This window comes from Salvelinus sp. IW2-2015, linkage group LG8, assembly GCF_002910315.2.
Source record: "Salvelinus sp. IW2-2015 linkage group LG8, ASM291031v2, whole genome shotgun sequence".
In the NCBI taxonomy this organism is placed as follows: Eukaryota; Metazoa; Chordata; class Actinopteri; order Salmoniformes; family Salmonidae; genus Salvelinus; species Salvelinus sp. IW2-2015.
In genome coordinates, this window is record NC_036848.1 from 20,393,725 (window position 1) to 20,420,585 (window position 26,861).

Sequence of the window (26,861 nt, forward strand, 5' to 3'; positions counted from 1 at the left end):
TGTATATTTCTGAGAATATCAGAGAGTTTTGCAATGAAAAGGCTATGAACATCACATGCCATGCACCAAAGGGCAGGACAGAAACAGGCATATATATTTTAATAGAAAGGTTGCAACATCGAATCCCCGAGCTGACATGGTAAAAATCGGTCCTTCTGCCCCTGAACTAGGCAGTTATAACCCACTGTTCCTAGGCCGTCATTGAAAATAAAAATGTGTTCTTTACAGACTTGCCTGGTTAAACAAAAGGTCAAATAAAAAAATTGTACAGTTTGGAAAATCGTAAAAATAAAGAAAAACCCTTGAATGAGTAGGTGTCCAAACGTTTGACTGGTACTGTGTATCAACTGTAGCTCAGTAAAATAAGAAATTGTTGCGTTGATATTTTTGTTCAGTATAATCTGTAACACTGTAAAGACATTGATTTATTATAAAAGCTAAATTGATACGAATACCTGTCATTAAAATTAGTCATTTGTGGAATATTAAGTTTTGTTCATTGTGTAAAAGCACTATTTTGCTATGGAGATGCATGGCCTTATTTCTATTACAGCATATTGGATGACTGTCATTCATATTCAATTCACCCAGCTCAATGTAACGTCGATAGGTTTAGGCTACTACATGACAATTTTTCCCTATACCCATCATGAGGTTGCTACGAATCCTAGCCTATGAATTAAAGTTTACAACGTAGGTACGTACACAGGTTGAGAGAAAAATGTGATTAACGAAGGTGAGTGTGACACATTCAATATTGCCTTGCATACTAGCTCATCTAGGGTGTACCATCAGTCCATCAGTTGCAAACAAGAGTTTCTATTGGACAAATTCAGGTATATTTAGCCCCATTTTTCAACAGAATTGGCAGAATGAATTCACCCCTAATCACACGCACACAGTTCACTTTCATACCAGTCACATACAAGCAGCATGAACATTTTTTAACTGTATAATTCCTTCTGGCATCTACGCTATCCCCTCCTCTCACCTTCTCCCTTTGCTTGTGGACTAACAGTCAACCCAGCATGAGTTTTTTTTATGTGCGTGATAGCACTCACTGCCCCAAAATGCGATTGTTACACAACAGGACAGTTAACCCGTGCTGCMCTCAAACCAAGACACACGATGCCTGCTAATTACGTATAGGCTATACTTCAAGTTTTATATTCTAACAGTTTGAATTGAGGTGTGTTCCGCCTCCTCATTAACTCACATAGAAGTAGCCCATTTCACTATTGCGGACAATTTATGTTTGAGTCTTTACTGAACTGGACAAACTTCTCTCTTCAATGAGAGCCCAAGCATCTCCCCAGTGTTTCCCCAGATCAAGTATGCAGACATTTCCGCAGTCTAGCACCTTCTTTTTCACCCTGGTACATTTTCTGGTAGGCGCTCGCATTGCTTTTATTGTTGTTTCCCTTACAAATGATACTTTGATAAGTGCCTTATTTTCTGTATATCGTGTTGTCTTTCTACTGTAGCATACCGTATGTATGCATGGAGCATAATGCATTACTGTTTTATTCMCGTTTTAAAGTGCTGGTGTAATGCATATACATTCAGATTCTTGCATAGATTGTAATGGACACATATGGTGTGTGTAAAATACTTTGAAGGTTGTACTGATTAGGATGAGCTAATGCTAAGCTATTTTCTGGCTATGTGTGGTGCCATGTTTGTTGACATTATACAATGCATTCTGGGTTTCAGGTAAMTGTCTGTCAGACCAAAGAGTAGCAGTAGTAGTAAAATGAGGTGAGAGATGGTTTGCTTTCAAGTAAACATCCGGAAGTGAATGATGGTAGATGACCAATCCCCCTTCAACATGCATACCGCAAACAGACATATCGTCTCCTCTTCTTAGCTTTGGTTGACCCAAAAAACAACACATGGCGGCGCACAAACTACCAATTGTCGGATTACACAATTATTTTGATCAATGGTGAGCTCACTTGTGATGTGATGAATTGGATATAGTAATTTCTATTAGCTAATTCACATAATGGTTTCTGTCAGCCGARGGGTTGGCTAAATACGACCGTTTGTGTTACATCAATCTTTCTTCACTTAGCGCAAGGACTAATGTAGGCTACATTTCCTGATTTGAATGATTGTATTATGCTGTCGACACTGTGAATGTCTGACCATTGAGGACATAAAGTTGTAAGGACTGTTTGTGAAAAAAATATTTTAAAAAGTGGCTAGCTCAAACGCTGACTGTTGTGTCAATTGAAACTGAACGTTCTAATCACACCGGTGTGAGCATATGCTGCAGGAACCACTGTAGAATGATCACACCCGTGTGTTGGTACGCGTCRAAGGGTTAATGTTTCACTATTTTAAATGTTTATTAAATTCACTGAGAAGGATGGTCCTGCCCTTCCTCTTCAGAGTTGGATATACTGCTAAAGTTAGCCAATGAGGTAGCATGACTGAACAAAGTGTTAACAAATGACTAATGACGTGAGCCACAATAGGAAGATACAAATGTTGTGCCGGTAATATGGCTCAGATCTTTTGACCTGGTKGGGCTAGAAGCAAGCCGTTTTATCTGTAGTAACGGGGCAACCCTGACACTAATCTGCACCCACTTTTTTTCKCTAGGGCATAATAACAATACTTTTCTGGGACATTAGTTAGTGTCATGTCTCCCAAAATAAAACGAATGGTCGCACAGCTAAATATTTAGTTGCATATCCAACCAAATTGGTTGTACTGTAGAGCCCTAGTCACGTGTTTTTTTGTTGTTGTAAATACAGCACAACGGGAGAAAGCGGGAGGTGTTAAGTCCAGCTGTGTATTTGGTTTAACTTGCTAGTCAGCTAAGAGGCCGATTTAATAAGGAGACAGGGCATCATTCACGAGTACTTGTGCCAATTGTTTGCATTCTGGTAGATGCCCAATTGGCTTTTTTGTGTACTAAACCGGTACTATCGTAAATCCTGGGATCAGAGAAGGACGGTATGATGATATGAAAATCTGGCTACCACMCAACCCTAACGTCCACTACAACGCCCCCGCCAGACCTACCACTTAAATCCCATTTTGATCCAGAAAAAACGTTGCGACCGCTGATGAAAAAAATCCTAGGGGAAACACTACAGAATTTAGTGATTTCTGCTAGATGAGCCAGATGCAAAGTCAAAATTGGCTATTGAAAGAAAGAACAAAACAAAAATGTCCTTTTTGGTGTTAATTTAAGGTGACGTTAAGGCATTAGGGTTAGCGGTGTGTTTAAGGTTGGGTTATGTTTAAAATCAGATTTTAAACTTTGTGGCTGTGCCAGCTAGTGACCACTCTGCAGAGCTGACTTCAGAACCAGATTCATGTTAAAAAAATACTAAACTGCTTGATTTTTTGTTGATAAATGTATCTACACTCAAGCTGGGCAATGTCCACATTTAGCCTACACCTATAGGGGTTTTAGTAGTTCTGGGATTTATCCCCCGGGGAAAGATGCAACAGCAGACATGAGGAGAGACGAGACAAAACTAGACAGTTATAGAACATTGTGTTGTAGGACAGCTGAGCAGACTCAAGGTGTTGTAGACGAGGTGTTGTTTTTCTAATGAAAAACACATTCCAGACCCTTGTTCTTTCTATTTTGGAAGAACTGTGACATGACAGGCTAGCCAGCTGCCGCTATCCCCAAGCTATGCTAGCTAGCTGCTGTCAGCTTGGCTAAACACAAGGTCAGCGCAGATTTTAGCCTAAGCATAGAACTGAATTTGCAGACCATCAAGATGGCGAGTCAGTCAGGAGGGGAGAAGTCCTCAACTTAACTTCTCTCCATAGCAAAGCTAGTTTAGCTTACCTCGCCATCACTACTCACTAAAGCCCTTGTTTGTTGTGATTGAATGGCAAAGACACATCTAAGAAACACCAAACTACATCCCCAACACAGCTCTCGTTTGGCTTCAGGTCTTGGCCGCTACCATTTCTTAATGAGCAATGTGAAAAACGAGGCCAGTTCAGTCCCACTTTAAAGATGGAGTACAACTACACAATTAATCATAATAGCTTCCCTCCTCACTCATTCCCTGACTGACCTAGAGTATATGAAGCCCAGCATGTGAGAACAGCTGATGTGGGGCTCCTGTAAAACTTTAACACAGGGGTGTCAAACATACGGCCCGCGGGCCGGAACCGGCCCCCAAGGAGGTTCGATCAGGCCCGCAGGATAATTTGAAAGTGGAAAAAATGCATAAAAGACATGGAATTAATATTTTTAATTCGCTGCAATTCATGGATTATCCGCTAAGGGGCGCGCACTTTCCATCAGAGTAGAAGACAGCTGCATCACTGAGACAGACTGAAAACAGCAGACGGTATCAATGCGCCATCTGCTGCTTGTTACGACGTTGTTAATACCTTGGTCTCTACCTCTCCGCTACACCCTCATTAGCCAAAATGTCGTTATCCAAACGGAGAATAGATAAGGAGTGTAGAATTTTCAAAGAAAAATGGACCACGTCCTATTTATTTACAGAGATGCACGGAAAACCTTCGTGCTTGGTGTGTTTGCAACAAGTTTCGGTATTGAAGGAATATAATATTCGACGCCACTACGAGACTCATCACAGCGAAAAATATGACGGCTTGCAAGGACAACTGAGAAGAGATAGATTAACGAATTGCTGGCGGGTCTGAGGAAACAGCAGTCAACTTTCATCCAGAGCCGAGAAGTCAGTGAAGCAGCGGTAAAAGCCAGCTACCTAATTGCTAGCGAAATAGCATTAGCATCGAAGCCGTATTCCGACGGTGACTTTGTTAAACGATGCATGATGAAGGCGGCTGAACTTGTATGTCCCGAGAAGCGACAAGCTTTATTGCACATAAAAAAGTAAATTGCACATTTGTCTAAGGAAATATGAGGTGTTTCATGAAATGTTTTGTAAAAGGATAGTTCATTAAATTTCAATATTTTCCTAATGTTCTTGTGCTTCTTTACACCAAACAAAGGAAAGACATGATATTTTGGTTATTTATAGCAGAGTATGGTATAATTTTAATGGTCCGGCCCACTTGACTCTCCCTAGGCCGTATGTGGCCCACGATGCGAAATGAGTTTGACACCCCTGCTGCTACAGTATACAAGCTCCATACGTGACCTCACGAGGCAGTGAAATACAGTACTAGTAATCCTTTTCCATGTTCCAACAGACAGCTCAAACTAGCATAAACTCCAGTGAGAAGTTGATCTTGCTCTGATATCGTAATTAATGTGCAGCAGATTACACATCACTACCTCTCAGAATTAGATCAGAAATTGTCAGTTGAAATAACAAATGCCTCAATGTACAGGACTTTATGACTATGACTTACCTTCAGACTGTTACACCGGAAGAGGAGAACATTCTAGTGCAGGGTTCTCTTTTTAAAATGTATATATATAACACAGTAAATATAGATATTAATGACAGATTAAACACATTTTGGCCAAGGGATCCATGGAATAAATGTACAATAATATTATTGTATTACAATCTACAATGCTTGTTCTTAACCCTGGGCAACATGGGCCTGGGAGGCTCACAGGGATATTGGTATCCACAGTACTCCACCAATTGTACATTTAACTCAATATCTCTTGTATTCCCCCCCCAACAGTTTTTAAAAAACAAATGCACTGTAATTTAACCTTTAAAACTGCTAACTTCTCTCTCAGCCTCATGTCAAAATGTGTAGAATTACAGGATACTGGCTTTAAAGCTGATTAAAATACTCTGCCCCGTGACAATTTTTTATTTGCTTGACAACTGTAACATTTTCTCGCCAATGTCAAGTGATGGGCCTTAAAAATGTTCCTTCCCGGGGCACGAGACTTGGTTCGTTGGGCCTGCACTGCCATGGTCGAGTAGAACTCTTTGTACGCTATTTTATTCATGAGGGGGTCCCTGATGAATTTGCTATCACAAAAAGAGTCCCTGGCCTAAATACGTTTGAGAACCACTGTTCTAGTGGAGCAACATACACATTGTTCCCAGACTGCTGGGTTGGTAGTCCTGCCACCCAGGACCATGCAAAAAATGACACATTGTTATTTTTTGGTGTGTGGGGGCTGGTGGATGCATACATAGGAGTCATGCCTGTGAAACACTCAGATTTAGAGTCTAGAGTCTTTGACTAGTGACTAGAGTCTTTCAGGGCCTTCAACTATGTACTAGGCGGTGTCTTTGGAAGTCAGAAGTTTACATCCACTTTAGGTTGGAAACATTAAAACTGTTTTTTCAACCACTACACACATTTCTGGTTAACAAACTATAGTTTCGGAAAGTCAGTAAGGACATGTACTTTGTGCATGACAAGCAATTTTTCMAACAATTGTTTACAGACATATTATTTCACTGCATCACAATTCCAGTGGGTCAGAAGTTCACATACACTAAGTTGACTGTGCCTTTAAACAGCTTGAAAAATTCCAGAAAAATGATGTCATGGCTTTAGAAGCTTCAGACATCATTTGAGTCAATTGGAGGTGTACCTGTGGATGTATTTAAAAAGGCCTACCTTCCAACTCACTGCCTCTTTGCTTGACATCATGGGAAAATCAAAAGAAATCACCCAAGACCTCAGAAAAATTGCTGACCTCCACAAGTCTGGTTCATCTTTGGGAGCAATTTCCAAACGCCTGAAGGTACCACATTCATCTGTACAAACAACAGTACGCAAGTATAAACACCATCGGACCACTCAGCCGTCATACCGCTCAGGAAGGAGACGCATTCTGTCTCCTAGAGATGAACGTACTATGGTGCGAAAAGTGCAAATCAATCCCAGAACAACAGCAAAGGACCCTGTGAAGATACTGGAGGAAATAGGTACAAAACTATCTATATCCACCGTAAAACGAGTCCCACATCGACAAAACCTGAACGGCAGCTCAGCAAGGCAGAAGCCACTGCTCCAAAACCGCCATAAAAAAGCCAGACTACGGTTTGCAACTGCACATGGGGAAAAGGATCATACTTTTTGGAGAAATGTCCTCTGGTCTGGTGAAACAAAAATAGAACGGTTTGGCCATAATGACCATTGTTATGTTTGGAGGAAAAAGGGGGATGCTTGCAAGCCGAAGAACACCATCCCAACCGTGAAGCACGGGGGTGGCAGCATCATGCTGTGGGGGCGCTTTGCTGCAGGAGGGACTGGTGCACTTCACAAAATAGATGTCATCATTAGAACGGAAAATGATGTGGATATATTGAAGCAACATCTCAAGACATCAGTCAGGAAGTTAAAGCTTGGTCGCAAATGGGTCTTCCAAATGGACAATGACCCCAAGCATACTTCCAAAGGTGTGGCAAAATGGCTTAAGAACAACAAAGTCAAGGTATTGGAATGGCCATCACAAAGACCTGACCTCAATCCCATAGAAAAATTTGTGGGCAGAACTGAAAAAGTGTGTGAGCAAGGAGGCCTACAAACCTGACTCCGTTACACCAGCTCTGTCAGGAGGAACGGATCAAATTTCAACCAACTTGTTGTGGGAAGCTTGTGGAAGACTACCCGAAACATTTGACCCAAGTTAAACAATTTAAAGGCAATGCTACCAAATACACTCAATTAGTATGTAAACTTGACCCACTGGGAATGTGATGAAAGAAATAAAACATTCTCTACTATTATTCTGACATTTCACATTCTTAAAATAAAGTGGTGATCCTACCTGACCTAAGCATTAATTGTCAGGATTTGTGAAAAACTGAGTTTAAATGCATTTGGCTAACGTGTATGTAAACTTCTGACTTCAACTGTAGGTCTTGGATGACAGGAAGCTTGGCCCCACTGATGTACTGGGCCGTTCGCACTACCCTCTGTAGCGCCTTACGGTCGGATGCAAAGCAGTTGCCAAACCTGGCTGACGCAACCGGGTCAGGACGCCTTCGATGGTGCAGCTGTAGATCTTTTTGAGGATCTGGGGACCCATGCCAAATCTTTTCACATCTCTTGAGTAATTAATATTCTGTGAACATTTAGCATAGTGACCTCACTAACCAGCTCTGCTCTTCTTGTACCAAAGCAATACTACTTTGTTCCCTTCTCTGCAAAATGTAAGCACAGAATCAACAGCAAAATGTTGCATCTGCCTCTCCCAATCCATCTCTATATTAGAAGCCACTGCTGCACTACTTTTTGGTACTTATTCAGGGTCAAGCTCCTTGTCAATCAACTGCAAGGTAACGCCCAAGCCCGGCATATTGACAGAACAAGACACTTTCAAATAGTACTCTGACAGGGGGCGATGACATCTGCCAAAATACACTGCTCAAAAAAATAAAGGGAACACTAAAATAACACATCCTAGATCTGAATGAATGAAATATTCTTATTAAATACTTTTTTCTTTACATAGTTGAATGTGCTGACAACAAAATCACACAAAAATGATCAATGGAAATCAAATTTATCAACCCATGGAGGTCTGGATTTGGACTCACTGGATATTTGCATCAAAAACCACACTACAGGCTGATCCAACTTGATGTAATGTCTTTAAAACAAGTCAAAATGAGGCTCAGTAGTGTGTGTGGCCTCCACGTGCCTGTATGACCTCCCTACAACGCCTGGGCATGCTCCTGATGAGGTGGCGGATGGTCTCCTGAGGGATCTCCCCCAGACCTGGACTAAAGCATCCGCCAACTCCTGGACAGTCTGTGGTGCAACGTGGCGTTGGTGGATGGAGCGAGACATGATGTCCCAGATGTGCTCAATTGGATTCAGGTCTGGGGAACGGGCGGGCCAGTCCATGGCATCAATGCCTTCCTCTTGCAGGAACTGCTGACACACTCCAGCCACATGAGGTCTAGCATTGTCTTGCATTAGGAGGAACCAGGGCAAACCGCACCAGCATATGGTCTCACAAGGGGTCTGAGGATCTCATCTCGGTACCTAATGGCAGTCAGGCTACCTCTGGCAAGCACATGGAGGGCTGTTCGCCCCAAAGAAATGCCACCCCACACCATGACTGACCCACCGCCAAACCGATCATGCTGGAGGATGTTGCAGGCAGCAGAACGTTTCTCCACGGCGTCTCCAGACTCTGTCACGTCTGTCACATGCTCAGTGTGAACCTGCTTCATCTGTGAAGAGCACAGGGCGCCAGTGGCAAATTTTCCAATCTTGTGTTCTCTGGCAAATGCCAAACGTCCTGCACGGTGTTGGGCTGTAAGCACAACCCCACCTGTGGACGTCGGGCCCTCATACCACCCTCATGGAGTCTGTTTCTGACCGTTTGAGCAGACACATGCACATTTGTGGCCTGCTGAGGGTCATTTTGCTGGGCTCTAGCACTGCTCCTCCTGCTCCTCCTTGCACAAAGGCGGAGGTAGCGGTCCTGCTGCTGGGTTGTTGCCCTCCTACGGCCTCCTCCACGTCTCCTGATGTACTGGCCTGTCTCCTGGTAACGCCTCCATGCTCTGGACACTACGCTGACAGACACAGCAAACCTTCTTGCCACAGCTCGCATTGATGTGCCATCCTGGATGAGCTGCACTACCTGAGCCACTTGTGTGGGTTGTAGACTCCGTCTCATGCTACCACTAGAGTGAAGCACCGCCAGCATTCAATAGTGACCAAAACATCAGCCAGGAAGCATAGGAACTGAGAAGTGGTCTGTGGTCACCACCTGCAGAACCACTCCTTTATTGGGGGTGTCTTGCTAATTGCCTATAATTTCCACCTGTTGTCTATTCCATTTGCACAACAGCATGTGAAATTTATTGTCAATCAGTATGGCTTCCTAAGTGGACAGTTTGATTTCACAGAAGTGTGATTGACTTGGAGTTACATTGTGTTGTTTAAGTGTTCCCTTTATTTTTTTGAGCAGTGTATGTACCCTCCAGAGACGTTAGCCAAGGTCAAAATTGTAAGTCTAATGGAATTCAGTTTGCTTTCAAAACAGCCAATATCCCCACAAACAGCTTAAGTCCATTCAAGTGCAGGGCTGTTCCAGCAATGTACAAATCCTCAAACACAGCTACAGGTAATCCAAATGTCTTCAGTTTGGAAGTGCCAATATGAGCTGCACTCGAGACGAAGCCACCGCAGGAATGATAACGCGCTAATTACCCAATAGTATGTTTTACATTCTCTTGTTTAGTCATTTCAGAAATGCTTTCTCCTCAAGACATTTTCCAAGGAAATGTATGCCTAGACCCATGTAATGTTTTTTTAGTTATGTAACACAGTAGTTACATGTAGCCTATTTCACCTCAACGTTTTTGAAAATGCCAATGGATTACGTCAAGTGTGCGTGGCAATGAGCACATAAACCACCGGCAGAAGTGCAGCTGAGAAACAAGAGAGACTTGAGGAAAAGATGCTGCAGAGGAGTAAATGACAGGTATTTGCACTGACAGGTAATCCTAATTTGAGACGGACATACTCATGTCTAGACTGCATCTTCTCTCCCATTCAATGTCAATGTTAGCATTGGGCTATTTACAGTGGCGCGTTTATAAGAGCACATTTATCTGCTCTTTATGTTTTTGTCTCCTCTGGGGAAACTGTGCTTGGACTCGGTGCTCATTTCCATACTGAATAGATTTTCAGCTGTAGGCCTAATCCGTCGAGGAAATAGCTAAAGAAGTGCTCACTATATTGCATGTGCTGGAGCAATTGTAGGCAGCTGATAACATTCATTAAAATCTACTGCTATCTAAGATTCTGTCATGAATTGATTTTTCAATGAGGCATTTCATTTTGCAGCAGATAAGGAAAGAATGTTCCTGGGATTGGTTGGCTCTGTCTCACGACAGTTATTTGGTCACTGTTTCACAGGTGGAAATTGTTACATTGAAAGGGTTCAAGCTGAAAACAAAAACTGTATTACGTACATGTCACTGCTATTCATAATTTACATGAATCCATAATTGGCATCGACAATCAGCATGCTGGCTATAGTTTGGGGCTATAAGGCCTTGACTGGTAGATTAATTAAAAGTGGAGAATCCGCAGGTGTTTCCTATCCACATAGTATAGCAAGATTATTCCACACTTACTATTTAAAGGACAAGAAGGGCATTTATTGTCATACTAAAAGAAAAGGCACGCACATTACACACACCTTTGGCTGGATGGGTGACACTCCTCACAGGGACATATCGATGACAATGTCAAGATTTTTTGAGCTGCGTACTGACCTCAAGATGATATTGATTCTGCTGAAAACAATAGGTCCTTACAAAGTATCAGGGGCAATGTTGATACTGCAAATGAGAGAGAAGCTACTGCCTGCCTGGAGGCTTTCTCAGCCAATGCAGAGCTTTAAAAACCGTGACCCAGTTCCCTTGAGAAACTCCCTCTTGCCTGAGGAGAATGTACACTCGCTGCCCAAAATGACAAACAGCAGGCAGGCGGTGGCATGCTCGCTTGCCAAATTCAGTGCTCCGACGTTCAAGTTGTGCTGACAGCAAAAATATAGACACTGTTATTCACTGTTAGTCCTCACTTGAGACTGAAGTGGTGTGGGGGAAATAAGTCTACATGGACTGCTTGTGGCGACGAGACAGACTGTTTAGTGTCTCAGTGCGGGAAAGCGCTTGTGTGGTCAGTATACTTTCAGGTCTATTTGTATTGCAATTTCATAGACTGTAGTTGTCAGTGTAGGCCAACTACTTTAGTGCGAGTAACAGTACATTCGTTCTTTGTTAAGATTTGTCAATTTACAACTTACTCTAACTGAAAACAACTTTTTCCAGAGAAACTTATATTATTAAAGAATAACTGTATATTCCAAATCCTTTTGGTGCCATTTCACCAGTTTTACAGCTATACCGTAATTTCCAATTAAAATATAAACTACTATGGAAACCATTTAACACAACAGACTGGCAATGTGAATCCAAGCTGCCAAGCTGGTAGCTGCCAACAGCATGGGCTAACAGCTATATAAACCACCCTAGTAAATCCAACCAGCAAATGTTGGGTAATAATTGCCTGATAGGGAGAGGCGTTACTTCCTAAACAGAGCAAAACATGCAATATGCTGACTTCAACAAATCCCACGCCACACAAAAGACTATGGCTTTGATGTGAGGAAATTATGCTTGGCTTTGTATGAAACTACAGTAGAGTAAGTTWAAAAAAATTACATGGAGAGGTTTGGTCAAATCTCCAGATACATATGGGCTAGACTAGAGAGTGACTTGAGATTTGCACCAGTAACATGAATTTTGATGCAAATATCCATCGACGTCAATGCATGAAACTAAAGTTACACTTCCGTGCATACATCTCAAGTCCCAAGTTCTCGGTCTGTAGCGAACAAACATACCACCCCGTGTTTTTCTCCCATTATGCATGTTGGTTACAGATTGCCTGTTGACTTGTTCTTATTGGGACCTTTTGAATGCACACTGCACTTCTCTATCCCCATTCCCCAGACATTTCACGTTTTTACGTGAAAAACTGCACATTTCCCTATTGGCCTGTGAACCCTGAGGTAATACGTACATGCAGGTAGCGGTAGAAATAACTAGGCATCCAGGATAGATAATAAACAGAGTAGCTTGTGTGAAAGTGTGTCTGTGGGTCATCAATATTCATGCGTGTGTGTTGGCATGTCAGTGTAGTAAGTGGAGTACAGTGAGTTTGCATAGAGCCAGTGCAAGAAAAAAAGGGGGTCAATGCAAACAGTCCAGGTAGCCATTTCTTTAACTGTTCAGCAGTCTTATGGATTGGGGGTAGAAGCTGTTCAGGAGCCTTTTGGTCCCAGACTTGGTGCTCCGGTACCGCTTGCCGTGCAGTAGCAGAGAGAACAGTCTATGACTTGGGTGGCTGGAGTCTGGCTGACCAAAAGATGATATCCTATGTATCAGGTTGCATAACAAAAGTCAACAGCAGTTCCCTTGGAGAAAGTTATCGTAGTAGAAGGACTGCTCTAGCAACCAAGCTAAGACTGATGGTGGAGGAATTGCACTAGCTACCAAACTGAGACTAAGAGTAAGGGAGTCGCCCTAGCAACCATGCGGTGACTGATAGAGACATATATAAAGTCATCAGCCATCTGCAGCCAAGACATAAATTACCCCACACCGTAACTCTCCCAGCAACCACCACTAAACATGCCAGACAGGTCTAGCTTTTCCAGCAGACCAATATCAAATTGTGGCCGAGCATCAGCAATCAACCACACCGGAGCTCTGGTGAAACACTCACACATCAGAGTCAAAAGTTACCGCTAGCCAGGGCCTTTATTTTCATTCCATGTGTGGCCACTGTTTTAAGAGCAGGTTTTATGGTTCAACACCCCACTTGTTTTTCTCCAAGGCCAGATTGATTAGATGGGGATCCTGGGGCGAGGCTTTGATCAGGGGCCCCACAGGGCCCAACGGAAGGACGACACTTCCCGCCCTTGACCTCCATACGCTAACAAGTAGTTAAATCAGAAATGAAGTGGTGAAGCGAGAGGTTTCACTCTCACCAAAATAGGCCCRATGGGTTTCTATGGGCTTAATATGCAGACCTATGCTTGTCGCCTGCCTATTGTTAGGGCGGAGACATGAGCATCTCATCATTATACACAGATCTCTGGTTAAATGCAGATAGAGGAGCCGGAGCCGCATGCAGGAATGTGAAATATGCAAATGAGCTGTTTGGGATGACGGTAGAAGAAGACAACGACTACTGAAGCTTAAAGTAGAGTGCCATATGAACTGCCACAGCACGAGGGGGCTCTGCATTAGAAAACGACTTTGGGTTTGTAATGACTTGGTAAGGATGCTGCTAAGTGTAGAATAAACAAAGTTTTAGAGAAAGTGATTCAGTATCAGTGTAAAGCAAAAACCTGCAAACTGTTTACATAGAATACATTAAGGATGGACAGAGTACATTGCGAGGTCGCGTCGTGTATGCTTCATCAAATAATGCTCAATTAACTGCAACACTACCTAGGTGCAAGCGCATAGGCTATTTATGCACTTGCGCGCACGCACACACACACACACACACACACCTTGATTCCAAGTTGCACATGCTGGAAAGAATAAATAATTAATGTATGTTTGACCATGTTTTTTTTACTTTAAAACTGGGAAATTACTAAATATAATTTTTTTATTTGACAGTCTAAATCAGTGGGGTTCAAAGGGTAAGTAAATGACAACACCTGGAGTGCCTACCACTGAATGAATGGAGCCTTTTATGATCATAGAGAAAACCTCTCAGGGAACAAGACATTTGAGGGTTTTCCCCCTTTAAACACACATGGGCACACTTAAAAAGGTAATTTCCACTTCCTATCCCGGATAATGGTGTTTGAACTGAATAATTTATTTATTGCTGTTTAAACTCAAGCAAGATGTAGCTTTAACCTGCTCCTCTCACAAAGCACATTCGTTTATGAGCAGCAATGCAACTCTACACACATTCCAAAACACGCAACTTACCGTTTTGTTCCTTTAAACTTGGTTGTTGGAATTTGCTGATGTGACTTGATTCAGCTTCTGAGCCATGTTTTTGGAGAAGCGATACAAGTAGGATTAATAATGGAAGGATCATTTGGATTAGTGGCAGAAAGCGATTACAATGCACTGTTCACGGGACGTTTTCTATCACCATGCACAACAGTTGTTTGGACGACACCAATGCTGTTTTGGAGACATTTGCAGCGGATAAACGCAGAGTAAAATCCACATAGACTCATTCAAAAACTGAGTCCTTTGAGAAAAACAATGTACGTCATAAAAATCCTGTAATATCCACAATAAGAAAACGTTGAAACTAATGGCCGTTTTGCGCTAGTCTTATTGGTTCGGATGCGCACCTGTTGCCTTTATGGACAATTTGCTTGGACGTTAGAAAATCGTTGCTGCGCTTGAAATAATGTACATATCCAGCTTGAAGTTCCATCAAATGAAACATTAGTTACATATTGAGTGAAATATTGCGTAAATGCTGAAATGTACAACTTTTTTGCCCAAGGAGAAGTCCGATACTGTAGCCTGCCCGCGACGTTCAGTTTCCAAAATCTCTGCCGTCTGTAATTCCAGTCCAAAGATTAGCAGGCATTAGAATACACTTCACATTCATCGCAGATACCACGAGTGTGCAGCGCAATTTGATACAATTTGTAAAGTGGATGATATTGCAGAGCACACATGACTCCAGTTGTTTGGTGAGGTTGCTGGAGACTGGAGCTATTAGCTGTCGCTAAAACTGGGACTACCGTATCTGTATTTTTGGAGACGCAGACTGCCAACTGACGACACAACAGGTGCTATACATGAGTAAACTTCTTACCAAAGGAAACTCCCCAGGAAGTTAACTATTTAGTTGCTGCAGCTCTCCTGGTGCATGGTGTTAGAATAACTTCTTACACTCCCCACATCTGTGAAGTCATTAAACTGATTCTTCTGTTATTTTTTTTCATAATTCCCTGACAAAGTATTGTCTACAATAACAAACCATGTGTGTCCATAATGTGTAATGCATTGTACCTGTATTTAACAATTCATTTCATTCTTATCTACTGTAAATTAGATAAATAATCTATATTATGATCACATCATAAATTAAATCAACCAGATTTTCATAAATACAGCATCCACAAATGTCACATTAGAGTCAATGTAAAAAAAAAAAAAGCTATGTTAACACAATAGACCACAATGCAAAGTAATGTACAAAATAAGTTAGTCCTCTTTTCCCCTCTTTGTTGTCGTACCACTTGCTTTTATGCTAATTCCTTGTGATATCATGCCATTAAGGGTTAATATCATTTTAATATTGGCAGAGGCACTGTAGGCTACAGAATAACTTTCCCATTTCAGCAATGTGAATACTGTAACACAACCTGGACTCATTCCTTAATCTCGCCATCATTGCCCAGAACTTTTCATAATGGGGAAGGTAAAACAATGCCAAATGCCTATTTGGGGAAATGTTTAAGAACGCTCAATTTGCCATATCAAAGCTGTAGACACCACTGTTACCATACCCCCTTATGTTCCCAATTTCTGCTCTGCAATTCAAAGCTGTACCTCATCATGTGCTTTTTATGTGGTTACTCTCATCTCATTGTCAGTAGAAAGTGTGTGTGTGTGTGTGTGTGTGTCCCTGTGTAAGTCTACCAGTAGACAAAACAATCAAAGGAAGTTGCAGACACATTGAACCTATTCACCAAGACACATGATGCAATGGCAGAGCAATTTAGCCTTGTCTCACATTTCTGAGATATTACCGCCTCAAAGGAAGGCGAAAGGAAATCTTAAAGATGGCTCCACCTGAAAGGTTTGAATGTTTTTAATCCAAAATAATGGCGGATGAGATATTGCATGACTGTGATACACCGGTTGGTGTGTTGCCCCCATGAAGAGTGGCACATAGAGGTCCTCTTTTGCCTGCTGCAAGGGCCAAGTCCCTTTGTGTAAAGAAGAGTATCACATTCCACCCCTGCAAAAGCCTGCAGCAGATGTCAACACTTCACATTGTGGAATCTCTCTCTCTCTCTCTCTCTCTCTCTCTCTCTCTCTCTCTCTCTCTCTCTCTCTCTGCAACACACACACACACACACACACACACAATCAAGCATGCACATAAGCAGACATGCAACCTCTCTCTATGTCTCTCGTGCACATGCATATGCACACACTCAAGCATGCACACACGAACACATACAACCTATCTCTCTCTTTTTCTCTCTCTCTCGTGCACACACACCCATGCATGAGCACACGCATGCAAGCATGCACACACTCACACATACACCCCCTCCTCCCCTCTTTCTCTATCACACAGGCAGGCACACACAGGCACACACTCTTTCACCCCTGGAGGTTTTGTCTGTGAAATCTTGGTATTTTGTCTCCCTGTCCACATTCGATTGCTGCTTCCATGGTGGTCTCGTGAAACACAGAGGGTTTGATACAAAAAAAAATCATAAACAGAGGAAATTAGAAACAAGAGAGACTTTTTGGTCACTGCAAGCGTACAAAGAAATGCCAGACAGGAGGGCTCTGCTGAGTAAGCTGGGATGGAAATGTATGCAACAGAAAATTCACTGTCGTTAGCGGAGCTAAATCCCATTACAGTCGAGTTGCCTTTTTAGGACGCACACCGCCAAACTAACAAATTCCCCATCACCCATATTACGTTATGTGTTCGTCACGGTGAATGTGAGATATTATTTTGTTAGAGGTGAATTCAAGTGGAAACTTTATGAATGGACATTGCTACACAGCGTTCAAGCGTAGTACCTCATCATACCTCGAGGCAAGGGCGTCATGCCCATAGGGGGCACAGGGGCACGTGCCTCCTCAGATTTGTCCTGTTTAGATTTGTTTTATTTTTATTATAATAATACAAAATAATACATAACATCTGTGTTCTTCTGTGTAACAGTACAAGCCACCTAGCAATTTTATGAAGATGACTTTAGCTAGCTCAGATACAGTAGGTTCCCAATCTCCCAACCTCATACAGTAACTAGCTACCAAGAAGCTATTTCAGGCTATCAATCAAGTTAGAGTAGCTAGGTTGTCTAACTATCTTAGCTGGCATGCCTGCTGGCAAGGTTGGTAGACTTTAGAAAAGCAAGCAATAACTAAATGTACTGAATAAGGCTCACATTCATTTCAATCTTTTACCCAGATCTTAGCAGAGATGCAGAGGGGCATATATTGTTTCTTTTAAAAAAGAACCACTAGTCAGGAGAATACAGACAGTTCAAGAGGTACTGTATGCTTAGGTATGCAGAACAATAACCATAATAGTTTTTTTTACAGAGACTCAATGGCTCTAGATTGCAGGAAAAAGTTGTTTCCATCCCACAGCCATCCTCATGTAATTTGTGCCTCGTCAGCTTTTTGGGGTGCATGACCCCCCTACCTTGAGGTTCGGTTTATGCTATTCTGATGACTTCATTTGTATGGTGAAAAATGTTTTACCAGCCTCAGCTTTCGAATGCTCCGCTGAGCCATTACCATAAACTGGTGAGAGATTTTTTTTTGTCCATTTTTGTCTACGTGTCTATTTTATAGGTAGGTGGTCAGGTATCCCAGTCATTTAAAAAATGACATGTGTAATCTCGTTGAAGAGTTTAAAAGGCTCCTACATAATTTATTAAAGGCTTTGACACCAAATTGTATCGCTGATAGTCTGTGATTACGGGCATGGTTACTGTACCATGTCATGCCAGCATAGTTAAAGATGCTCTATGTTATAATGCCTTCTGCATATAGACATACATGTCAATGCTGTAGTAAAATAACAGAATTGCATGAAAAAAACTGAAACTACAAAGAAAGAATCACTAAATTGTTCATTAGAGCACCTTCAAAGTCAGATGTTGATCTACACATAAAACCAAAACTGTGACCCCTTTGAATCTTACAGTATGTCACGGTTGCTAATGTCCTCCAGCGGTGATATATTGGTGTTTTGCTTTGAGGCTAGATCCCCCTGTTGGTGGCCCCTGAAGCTGCATCTCAGTCATGACCAATGGCTGACAATGGATCTGGTATTGCAGACCATTAATCATGGGCAGTATCTAATCGCAAAGAAGAGTCGTGTATGTCATATAGTTACAGAATCCAATCAAATATAAGGAAAGTGGGATTTGATTTTCATAACTGTTTGTAATGTGTTCCCCCTGTATTCTGATACAAGAAGTAAAAACTGCCAATATGCTAGGCATGTACGGCACGGTAAACTCTTCATATGTCGACTCAATCGAAAAATGCCTTTAAAAATGGAAATGCCTATAACCCTTGATTGGACTGAATCCCAGCCTAAGAGTGTTGTGGTGGTGGTGGGGGGGGGGGGGGGGGGGGGGGGGGGGGGGGGGGGGGGGGCTTGTGATGGAGTGTGAGACAAAGAAGAGATAACGAGAGAAAAAAGCAAGTGATCAATAACGAAAGGGAGAACTCAGCAGCTAGGAAAACGTCAATTATGTGCATGTTAGCGTTCTTAGAAAAACCTGCGTACCAACAGCCTTAGCTAGACCTATCAGTCAACAGCCCTCTCTCTAAGGCGTCAATAATCCACTTTTTACTACACTATGCATCTTTCTCTAAATAAGTCCCATTTGTCATTGAGAAAACTACCAAAACGATTTGTCTGGTTGAGATCTAAATAGTGTCTTGGTAGGTCATCACCACTGAACCATTTCCCTCTCAACGTCTTCAGCCTTAGTTTGCATCTACAGCATATAGGAATATGATCCTCTTCTGCTGGTGCCTTTGCCACCTCAATCATCATTCAAGTCTTCATCCTCTTTGTCAGCACTATTTGCCACATGGTAAGTGCTTGTCCCTGTCAAACTCCCTATCATATTTCTCGCTGTTGTTACTCCGAATAACTAGACAGGCACACACATGTTTCATGCACATGCGCGTGCACACAAACACACACGCATACACACACCTACCTTAGAATTTCAACTGAACAGCTGTGAATCACCTTTTGAAAACCAAATCCTCAGGGCTAAACGAAGGCCTCTCAAACCAGCGAAGTGGTATACCTCTACCTCTGTCAAGGGCTTTATTTTCATTAATTCACAGAACGTGTCCACACAAAGTCCTTACTTACTGAGAGCAGAATATGGCCTGCTTGCCAGATATAATACCACATAAGATTTGCTAAACCCTACTGACAAATTTTTGGAATGGCACACCGTTGAAAATTGAACATTTTCTCAAACACAGAAGTAGCTTTGTACTCCAAAGTAATTTAATTGATTATAACATTAGAACCATGCACTCCGATATAAATCATTAATCATAATTCAGCTAATGTGAATGATTTTGTATATGCAAATGGCATGGCCTGTCAATCCCAGTCAATCCCACCAATATTACAGGGACTAAAGTGGGGAACCTGTCCAATCATCCCCAGAATCATTGAATAAAAAATGAACTGAAGCCCTCCCAGCAAACCAAAATTGATTCTGTGAAAGTTCCCAGAACATGTGTTATGTCGTGGCAAATGTTCCCATACCATAAAACTGTTCAGTCATACTGATGATTACAGAATGTTTGTATAAAATATCCATCTGATGTCCCTAGAACACAATTAATCGGTTCTTTCAAGGTTCCCAGAATGTTTCATTAGGTTGTGCGAACAGTCTGGACATCACAAAAGATATACTCCCAAAGCACAAAAAGTTCAGTTGTGAAGATTATTCTACAATGTTTATTTTAGAGTGCAAAGAACATTCACCTGATGTTACAAGAATGCTTACAGAACACAGTTTGTTTGTTCTTTCAAAGGTTTGCAGAATGTTTATTTAGGTTTTGGTAACATTGTGGGAATATGACACCAGATACAGTATGTTCCCAAAACACTAAAACTGTCCAGTTGTGCTGACATTCAGATAATGTTTGTTTCAGGGTGCACAAACATTCCTTTGATGTTGCAAGAATGATGACAGAAGGGCCTTCCTGAGTTCTTTAAAGGTTCCCAGAACATTTAATTAGGGTTGTGGGAACAGTATGGGTACATTACAAGAAATAGGTTCCCAAAACACAAAATATGCTCAGTTGTGATGACATTCATACAATGTTTAAGTTAGGTTGTACAGGACAATACTATAATGTAAGATTGTTGACAAAACACCTGGTATAAGTTATTTAAAGGTTCCCAGAACATTTCAAGTTATCTGGGATGTTGCAAGAGTATTCTTGTGATATTCACATAGGTTGCACAGAACATTCCCATAAATGTACGTTTTTATGACGTTCATGCATATTTTTTTTTGATTTTACATAATATTCCATTCATGTTCACACAATATACATTTAACCCTGTCTTGCAGGTCCTCAGAAAATTTCAATAACATTTAGAAAATGTTAGATTTAAGTTTTATCTAGCATTATCACAACATTCTCAGCATGCACATTTGTAGCTCATTAAAGCAAAAGAAAGTAGATGGTAATACATCCCCATTACGTTTCTCTCCAGATTTAATGACAATTAGCAATTGAGGACTGTATTGTTGGCCCACTACAGGGTTATCTACACACATGGCAGTTTAATTAAATTAATTAGACAAAGAAAAACATTGTAGAATTATCTGGACAGTTATTTTTGTTTTGGGAAGTATCACGTTTCAGGAGAAGACCCAGATGCAGACAGTGTCGAAGTAACAACACTTTATTAGTAGAACAGGGGACAGGCAAAATGACAGGTCAAGGGCAGACAGAGGTCAGTAATCCAGATCAGAGTCCATAAGGTACAGAACGGCAGGCAGTCTCGGGGTCAGGGCAGGCAGAGGTCAATCATCCAGGGTGGTGTGACAAGGAACAGAACGGCAGGCAGTCTCAGGGCCGGCAGAATGGTCAAAACCGGGAAACTAGAAAAAGACAGGAGCAAGGGGAAAACCACAGGTAGACTTTCACCTGTCTTTGTGATTGTCTCCACCCCCTTGAGGTGTCGCCCATCTTCCCCATTATCCCCTGTGTTCTCTGTTTGTCTGTTGCCAGTTCGTTTTGTTCGTAGAACCTACCAGCGTTTTGTGTCCCTGTTTTCTAGTTTCTCGGTTCTGACCGTTCTGCTTGACCTGAGCCTGCCTGCTGTCCTGTACCTTTACACCCTCTCTGGATTATTGACCTCTGCCTATCTTGGCCTGTCATTTGCATGCCCCTGTTATAAAACACTTTTACTTCGACACAGTCTGCATCTGGGTCTTACCTTAAAATGTGATAGTACAAACTGGCCATGACTGACCCAGCAGACTCAGACCAGATCCACAACTCCCTCGCCTCCCAAGAAGCCATCATTGGCCACAAGGCGTTGCTTCGTGGTCTGATGGAAAGGTTCCAGGCCGTGGCTGAATGTCACGACTAAGTATTGGACACATTGAGGGAGCAATTCTGTGGGTTGTCTACTAGGCAGCCAACCATGACGTTAACCTCCCAGCCCCTCAGTAACCCAGCTGGTAACAGAGCCGTCACCACGGTTTCCCGGGAACCCCGCTTACCACCCCCGGAGTGCTTCAATGGAGAGTCGGGCACCTGTCGGGCATTTCTCGCTTAGTGGTCCCTCGTCATGGAGCTGCAGCCCTCCTTCCCCTCAGACTGCTCTAAGATAGCGTACCTCATCACGCTGATGTCCGGGAGGGCCCTCGCCTGGGTGCCGGACATTTTGGAACAACAGTTGGCCCGTAAGCTTCAGTCTGGAGGGATTCGTGGCAGAAGTGAAAAAGGTTTTCGAGGCTACGTTGTCCAGGAGAGAGGCTGTCCGGAAGTTACTCTAGCTTCGGCAGGACACCCTCAGTGTGGCAGACTATGCGATGGACTTCCGCACGGTAGCAGCGGAGGGTGCCTGGAACCCAGAAGCGCTGTTCGACACATTTCTGCATGGATTATCGGAGGTAGCTTGCAGTCCAAAAACTACCGGCTGATCTCGACTCACTCATCGTTTTAACCATCCGGATCGATGGTCGGCTACGGGAACGTAGGAGGGAGAAGAGGTCTGATTGTGGTCCTAATCGCTCACTCAAGTATCCCACCTTGCATCTGATGAAATCGGGAAGTCCCCGGCGTCTACGTCCCCGATTACCCTAGTTCCTCCAAGAGCCTCCGAAGACTGACAATTCACCTCTTCTCGAGCCGATGCAGCTCGGCATGGCTGAGCCGTCTCCAGTCGAACACGTACGCAGACTTGACACCCAGAGTTGTCTGTATTGGAGGTACTGCCGGTCATTATGTGTCTACCTGTCCCTTCAAGAGACCTAGCTCATTCGTTGGAGTGAGTACTCTGGTGGGTCAAAAAATAAAAATAAATCTTGTCCCCTTACTCGCCCCCCTCTCCATGCCATCCTGCTGTGGGGCGACCAGTCCAAGTCTCTCCAGAGGTACTCATCGACTCGGGGGCCGATGTGAGTCTTATAGACATTACCCTGGCGTCCGAGCTGGGCATCCCCACTCAACCCCTCTCCATTCCCATGGATGTTAGAGCGCTGGACGGGTGCTCTATAGGCCGGGTCACCCACCATACCACCCCCATCAACCTACGAGTGTCAGGGAACCACAGCAAGACAATCCAATTCCTGCTAGTGTAGTCTCCGCAGGTTACCGTGGTATTGGGATTCTCTTCGCTCCAGCGACACAATCTCTCTATTGACTGGGCTACTGGTGCCATCGTGGGCTGGAGCCTGTCCTGCCACACTCATGGCCTGAAGTCAGCTCTGCCTGCCCTGGGACATCTTCCTGGGGACTTGGAAATTGCCCCGGACCTCTCCACCAGCCCCGCGGAGTACCAGGACCTCCAGGAGGGGTTCAGCAAGGCCCGGGCCACTTCACTTCCGCAGCACCGACCGGTATCCAAGAAGGTCAAGGCAGATGCGCTGGCACGCCGCTATAGCCCCGCGGCTACACCCCCAGAATCCGAGACCTTTCTCCCCGACTCCAAGATCATTAGTGCCTTTGCTGTTTGTCCTCTGTTGCCCCGTACCCTTCGTATACATCCTACCTTTCATGTGTCCAGAGTTAAACCCATGTCTCACAGCCCTTTGTCTCCTGTTTCCTGGCCCACCCCTCTCCCCCGGATCACCAAACTATGCCTGACCTGACCCTGAGCCTGCCTGCTGTCCTGTACCTTTACCCTCTCTGGATTGCTGACCCCTGCCTGCCTTGACCTGTCGTTTGCCTGCCCCTGTTGTAATAAACTTTGTTACTTCGACACAGTCTGCATCTGGGTCTTACCTTAAAATGTAATACCAGTAATACCTCTTGGCTAGACATACAAAGGCACGGATCATAAACCACATACTGTAGTTTGCTTTTCTTTGATATCAGACCGTGTGTGAAAGAAAGGAGTGGCTCCACCTAAAAGGTCAGCTTTGAATCTCTGTTGGCGTGGCTATAATAATGGGGAAGTACAGTATACACACACACCAAAGATGGTAGAGAACCTCCACTCCCAATTTCCTGATGGGCTTAAGAGGCTAGAATGCAGTCCTGCACACACACAAACACAAACATAAAAATATAAAATATAGTACTTCAGGCGCCGACAGAGATGGCCGCCTCGCTTCGCGTTCCTAGGAAACTATGCAGTATTTTGTTTTTTTATGTGTTATTTCTTACATTGGTACCCAAGGTAATCTTAGGTTTCATTACATACAGTCGGGAGGAACTACTGAATATAAGAGCAACGTCAACTCACCATCATTACAACCAGGAATATGACTCTCCCGAAGCGGATCCTGTGTTTTGCCTTCCACCCAGTACAATGGATCTGATCCCAGCCGGCAACCCTAAACAACGACGCCGTAAAAGGGGCAAACGAAGCGGTCTTCTGGTCAGGCTTCGGAGACGGGCACATCGCGCTCCACTCCCTAGCATACTACTCGCCAATGTCCAGTCTCTTGACAACAAGGTTGATGAAATCCGAGCAAGGGTAACATTCCAGAGAGACATCAGAGACTGTAACGTTCTTTGCTTCACGGAAACATGGCTCACTCGAGAGACGCTAACGGAGTCGGTGCAGCCAGCTGGTTTCTTCACGCATCGCGCCGACAGAAACAAACATCTTTCTGGTAAGAAGAGGGGCGGGGGTGTATGCCTTATGATTAACGAGACGTGGTGTGATACTAACAACATACAGGAACTCAAGTCATTCTGTTCACCTGATTTAGAATTCCTCACAATCAAATGTCGACCGCATTATCTACCGAGGGAATTCTCTTCGATTATAATCACAGCCGTATATATTCCCCCCCAAGCAGACACATCGATGGCCCTGAACGAACTTTATCTGACTCTTTGTAAACTGGAAACCACACACCCTGAGGCTGCATTCATCGTAGCTGGGGATTTTAACAAGGCTAATCTGAAAACAAAACTCCCTAAATTCTATCAGCATATCGATTGTGCTAACAGGGCTGGTAAAACCTTGGATCATTGTTATACTAACTTCCGCGACGCATATAAGGCCCTCCCCCGCCCTCCTTTCGGAAAAGCTGACCACGACTCCATTTTGTTGCTTCCAGCCTACAAACAGAACACAAAACAGCAAGCTCCCGCGCTCAGGTCTGTTCAACGCTGGTCCGAAAAATCTGACTCCACGCTTCAAGACTGCTTCGATCATGTGGATTGGGATATGTTCCGCATTGCGCCCAACAACAACATTGACGAATACGCTGATTCGGTGAGCGAGTTCATTAGAAAGTGCATTGACGATGCTCGTAACCCACAGCAACGATTAAAACATTCCCAAACCAGAAACCGTGGATTGATGGCAGCATCGCGTGAAACTGAAAGCGCGAACCACTGCTTTTAACCAGGGCAAGGTGACCGGAAACATGACCGAATAAAAAACAAGTGTAGCTATTCCCTCCGCAAGGCAATCAAACAAGCTAAGTGCCAATATAGAGACAAAGTAGAGTCGCAATTCAACACGCAGACACAAGAGGTATGTGGCAGGGTCTACAGTCAATCACGGATTACAAAAAGAAAACCAGCCCCGTCGCGGACAGGATGTCTTTGCTCCCAGAAAGGCTAAATAACTTTTTTGTCCGCTTTGAGGACAATACAGTGCCACTGACACGGCCCGCTACCAAAACCTGCGGGCTCTCCTTCACTGCAGCCGAGGTGAGTAAAACATTTAAACGTGTTAACCCTCGCAAAGCTGCAGGCCCAAACGGCATTCCCAGCCGCGTCCTCAGAGCATGCGCAGACCAGCTGGCTGGTGTGTTTAAGGACATATTCAATCAATCCTTATTCCAGTCTGCTGTTCCCACATGCTTCAAGAGGGCCACCATTGTTCCTGTTCCCAAGAAAGCTAAGGTAACTGAGCTAAACGACTACCGCCCCGTAGCATCACTTCCGTCATCATGAAGTGCTTTGAGAGACTAGTCAAGGACCATATCACCTCTACCCTACATGACACCCTAGACCCACTCCAATATGCTTACCGACCCAATAGGTCCACAGACGATGCAATCGCAACCACACTGCACACTGCCCTAACCCATCTGGACAAGAGGAATACCTATGTGAGAATGCTGTTCATCAACTACAGCTCAGCATTTAACACCTAGTACCCTCCAAACTCATCATCAAGCTCGAGACCCTGGGTCTCGACCCCGCCCTGTGCAACTGGGTCCTGGACTTCCTGACGGGCCGCCCCCAGGTGGTGAGGGTAGGTAACAACATCTCCACCCCGCTGATCCTCAACACTGGGGCCCCACAAGGGTGCGTTCTGAGCCCTCTCCTGTACTCCCTGTTCACCCACGACTGCGTGGCCATGCACGCCTCCAACTCAATCATCAAGTTTACGGACGACACTACAGTGGTGGCTTGATTACCAACAACGACGAGACGGCCTACAGGGAGGAGGTGAGGCCCTCGGAGTGTGGTGTCAGGAAAATAACCTCACACTCAACGTCAACAAAACAAAGGAGATGATTGGACTTCAGGAAACAGCAGAGGGAGCACCCCCCTATCCACCTCGACGGGACAGTAGTGGAGAAGATGGAAAGTTTTATGTTCCTGGTGTACACATCACGGACAAACTGAATTGGTCCACCCACACAGACAGCGTTTGTCAAGAAGAGCAGCAGCGCCTCTTCAACCTCAGGAGGCTGAAGAATTCCGTTGTCACCAAAAGCACTCACAAACTTCTACAGATGCACAATCGAGAGCATCCTGTCGGCTGTATCACCGCCTGGTACGGCAACTGCTCCGCCCACAACCGTAAGGCTCTCCAGAGGGTAGTGAGGTCTGCACAACGCATCACCGGGGGCAAACTACCTGCCCTCCAGGACACCTACACCACCCGATGTCACAGGAAGGCCATAAAGATCATCAAGGACAACAACCACCCGAGCCACTGCCTGTTCACCCCGCTATCATCCAGAAGGTGAGGTCAGTACAGGTGCATCAAAGCAGGGACCGAGAGACTGAAAAACAGCTTCT

The 26,861-nt window shown here is 43.8% G+C and overlaps 1 protein-coding gene across 1 annotated transcript in view; it reads right to left on the reverse strand.

Annotated features, from left to right (window-relative positions):
• Nucleotides 1–15,224, reverse strand: part of LOC111967581 (platelet-derived growth factor C) — a 97,036-nt gene extending 81,812 nt beyond the window's left edge. The window contains exon 1 of the mRNA XM_023992706.2: nt 14,391–15,224. Within this exon, the coding sequence (XP_023848474.1) occupies nt 14,391–14,502 (112 nt within the window). The 5' untranslated portion in view covers nt 14,503–15,224. The remainder of the gene's footprint in view (nt 1–14,390) is intronic.
• Between the last annotated feature and the right edge of the window lie 11,637 nt (nt 15,225–26,861).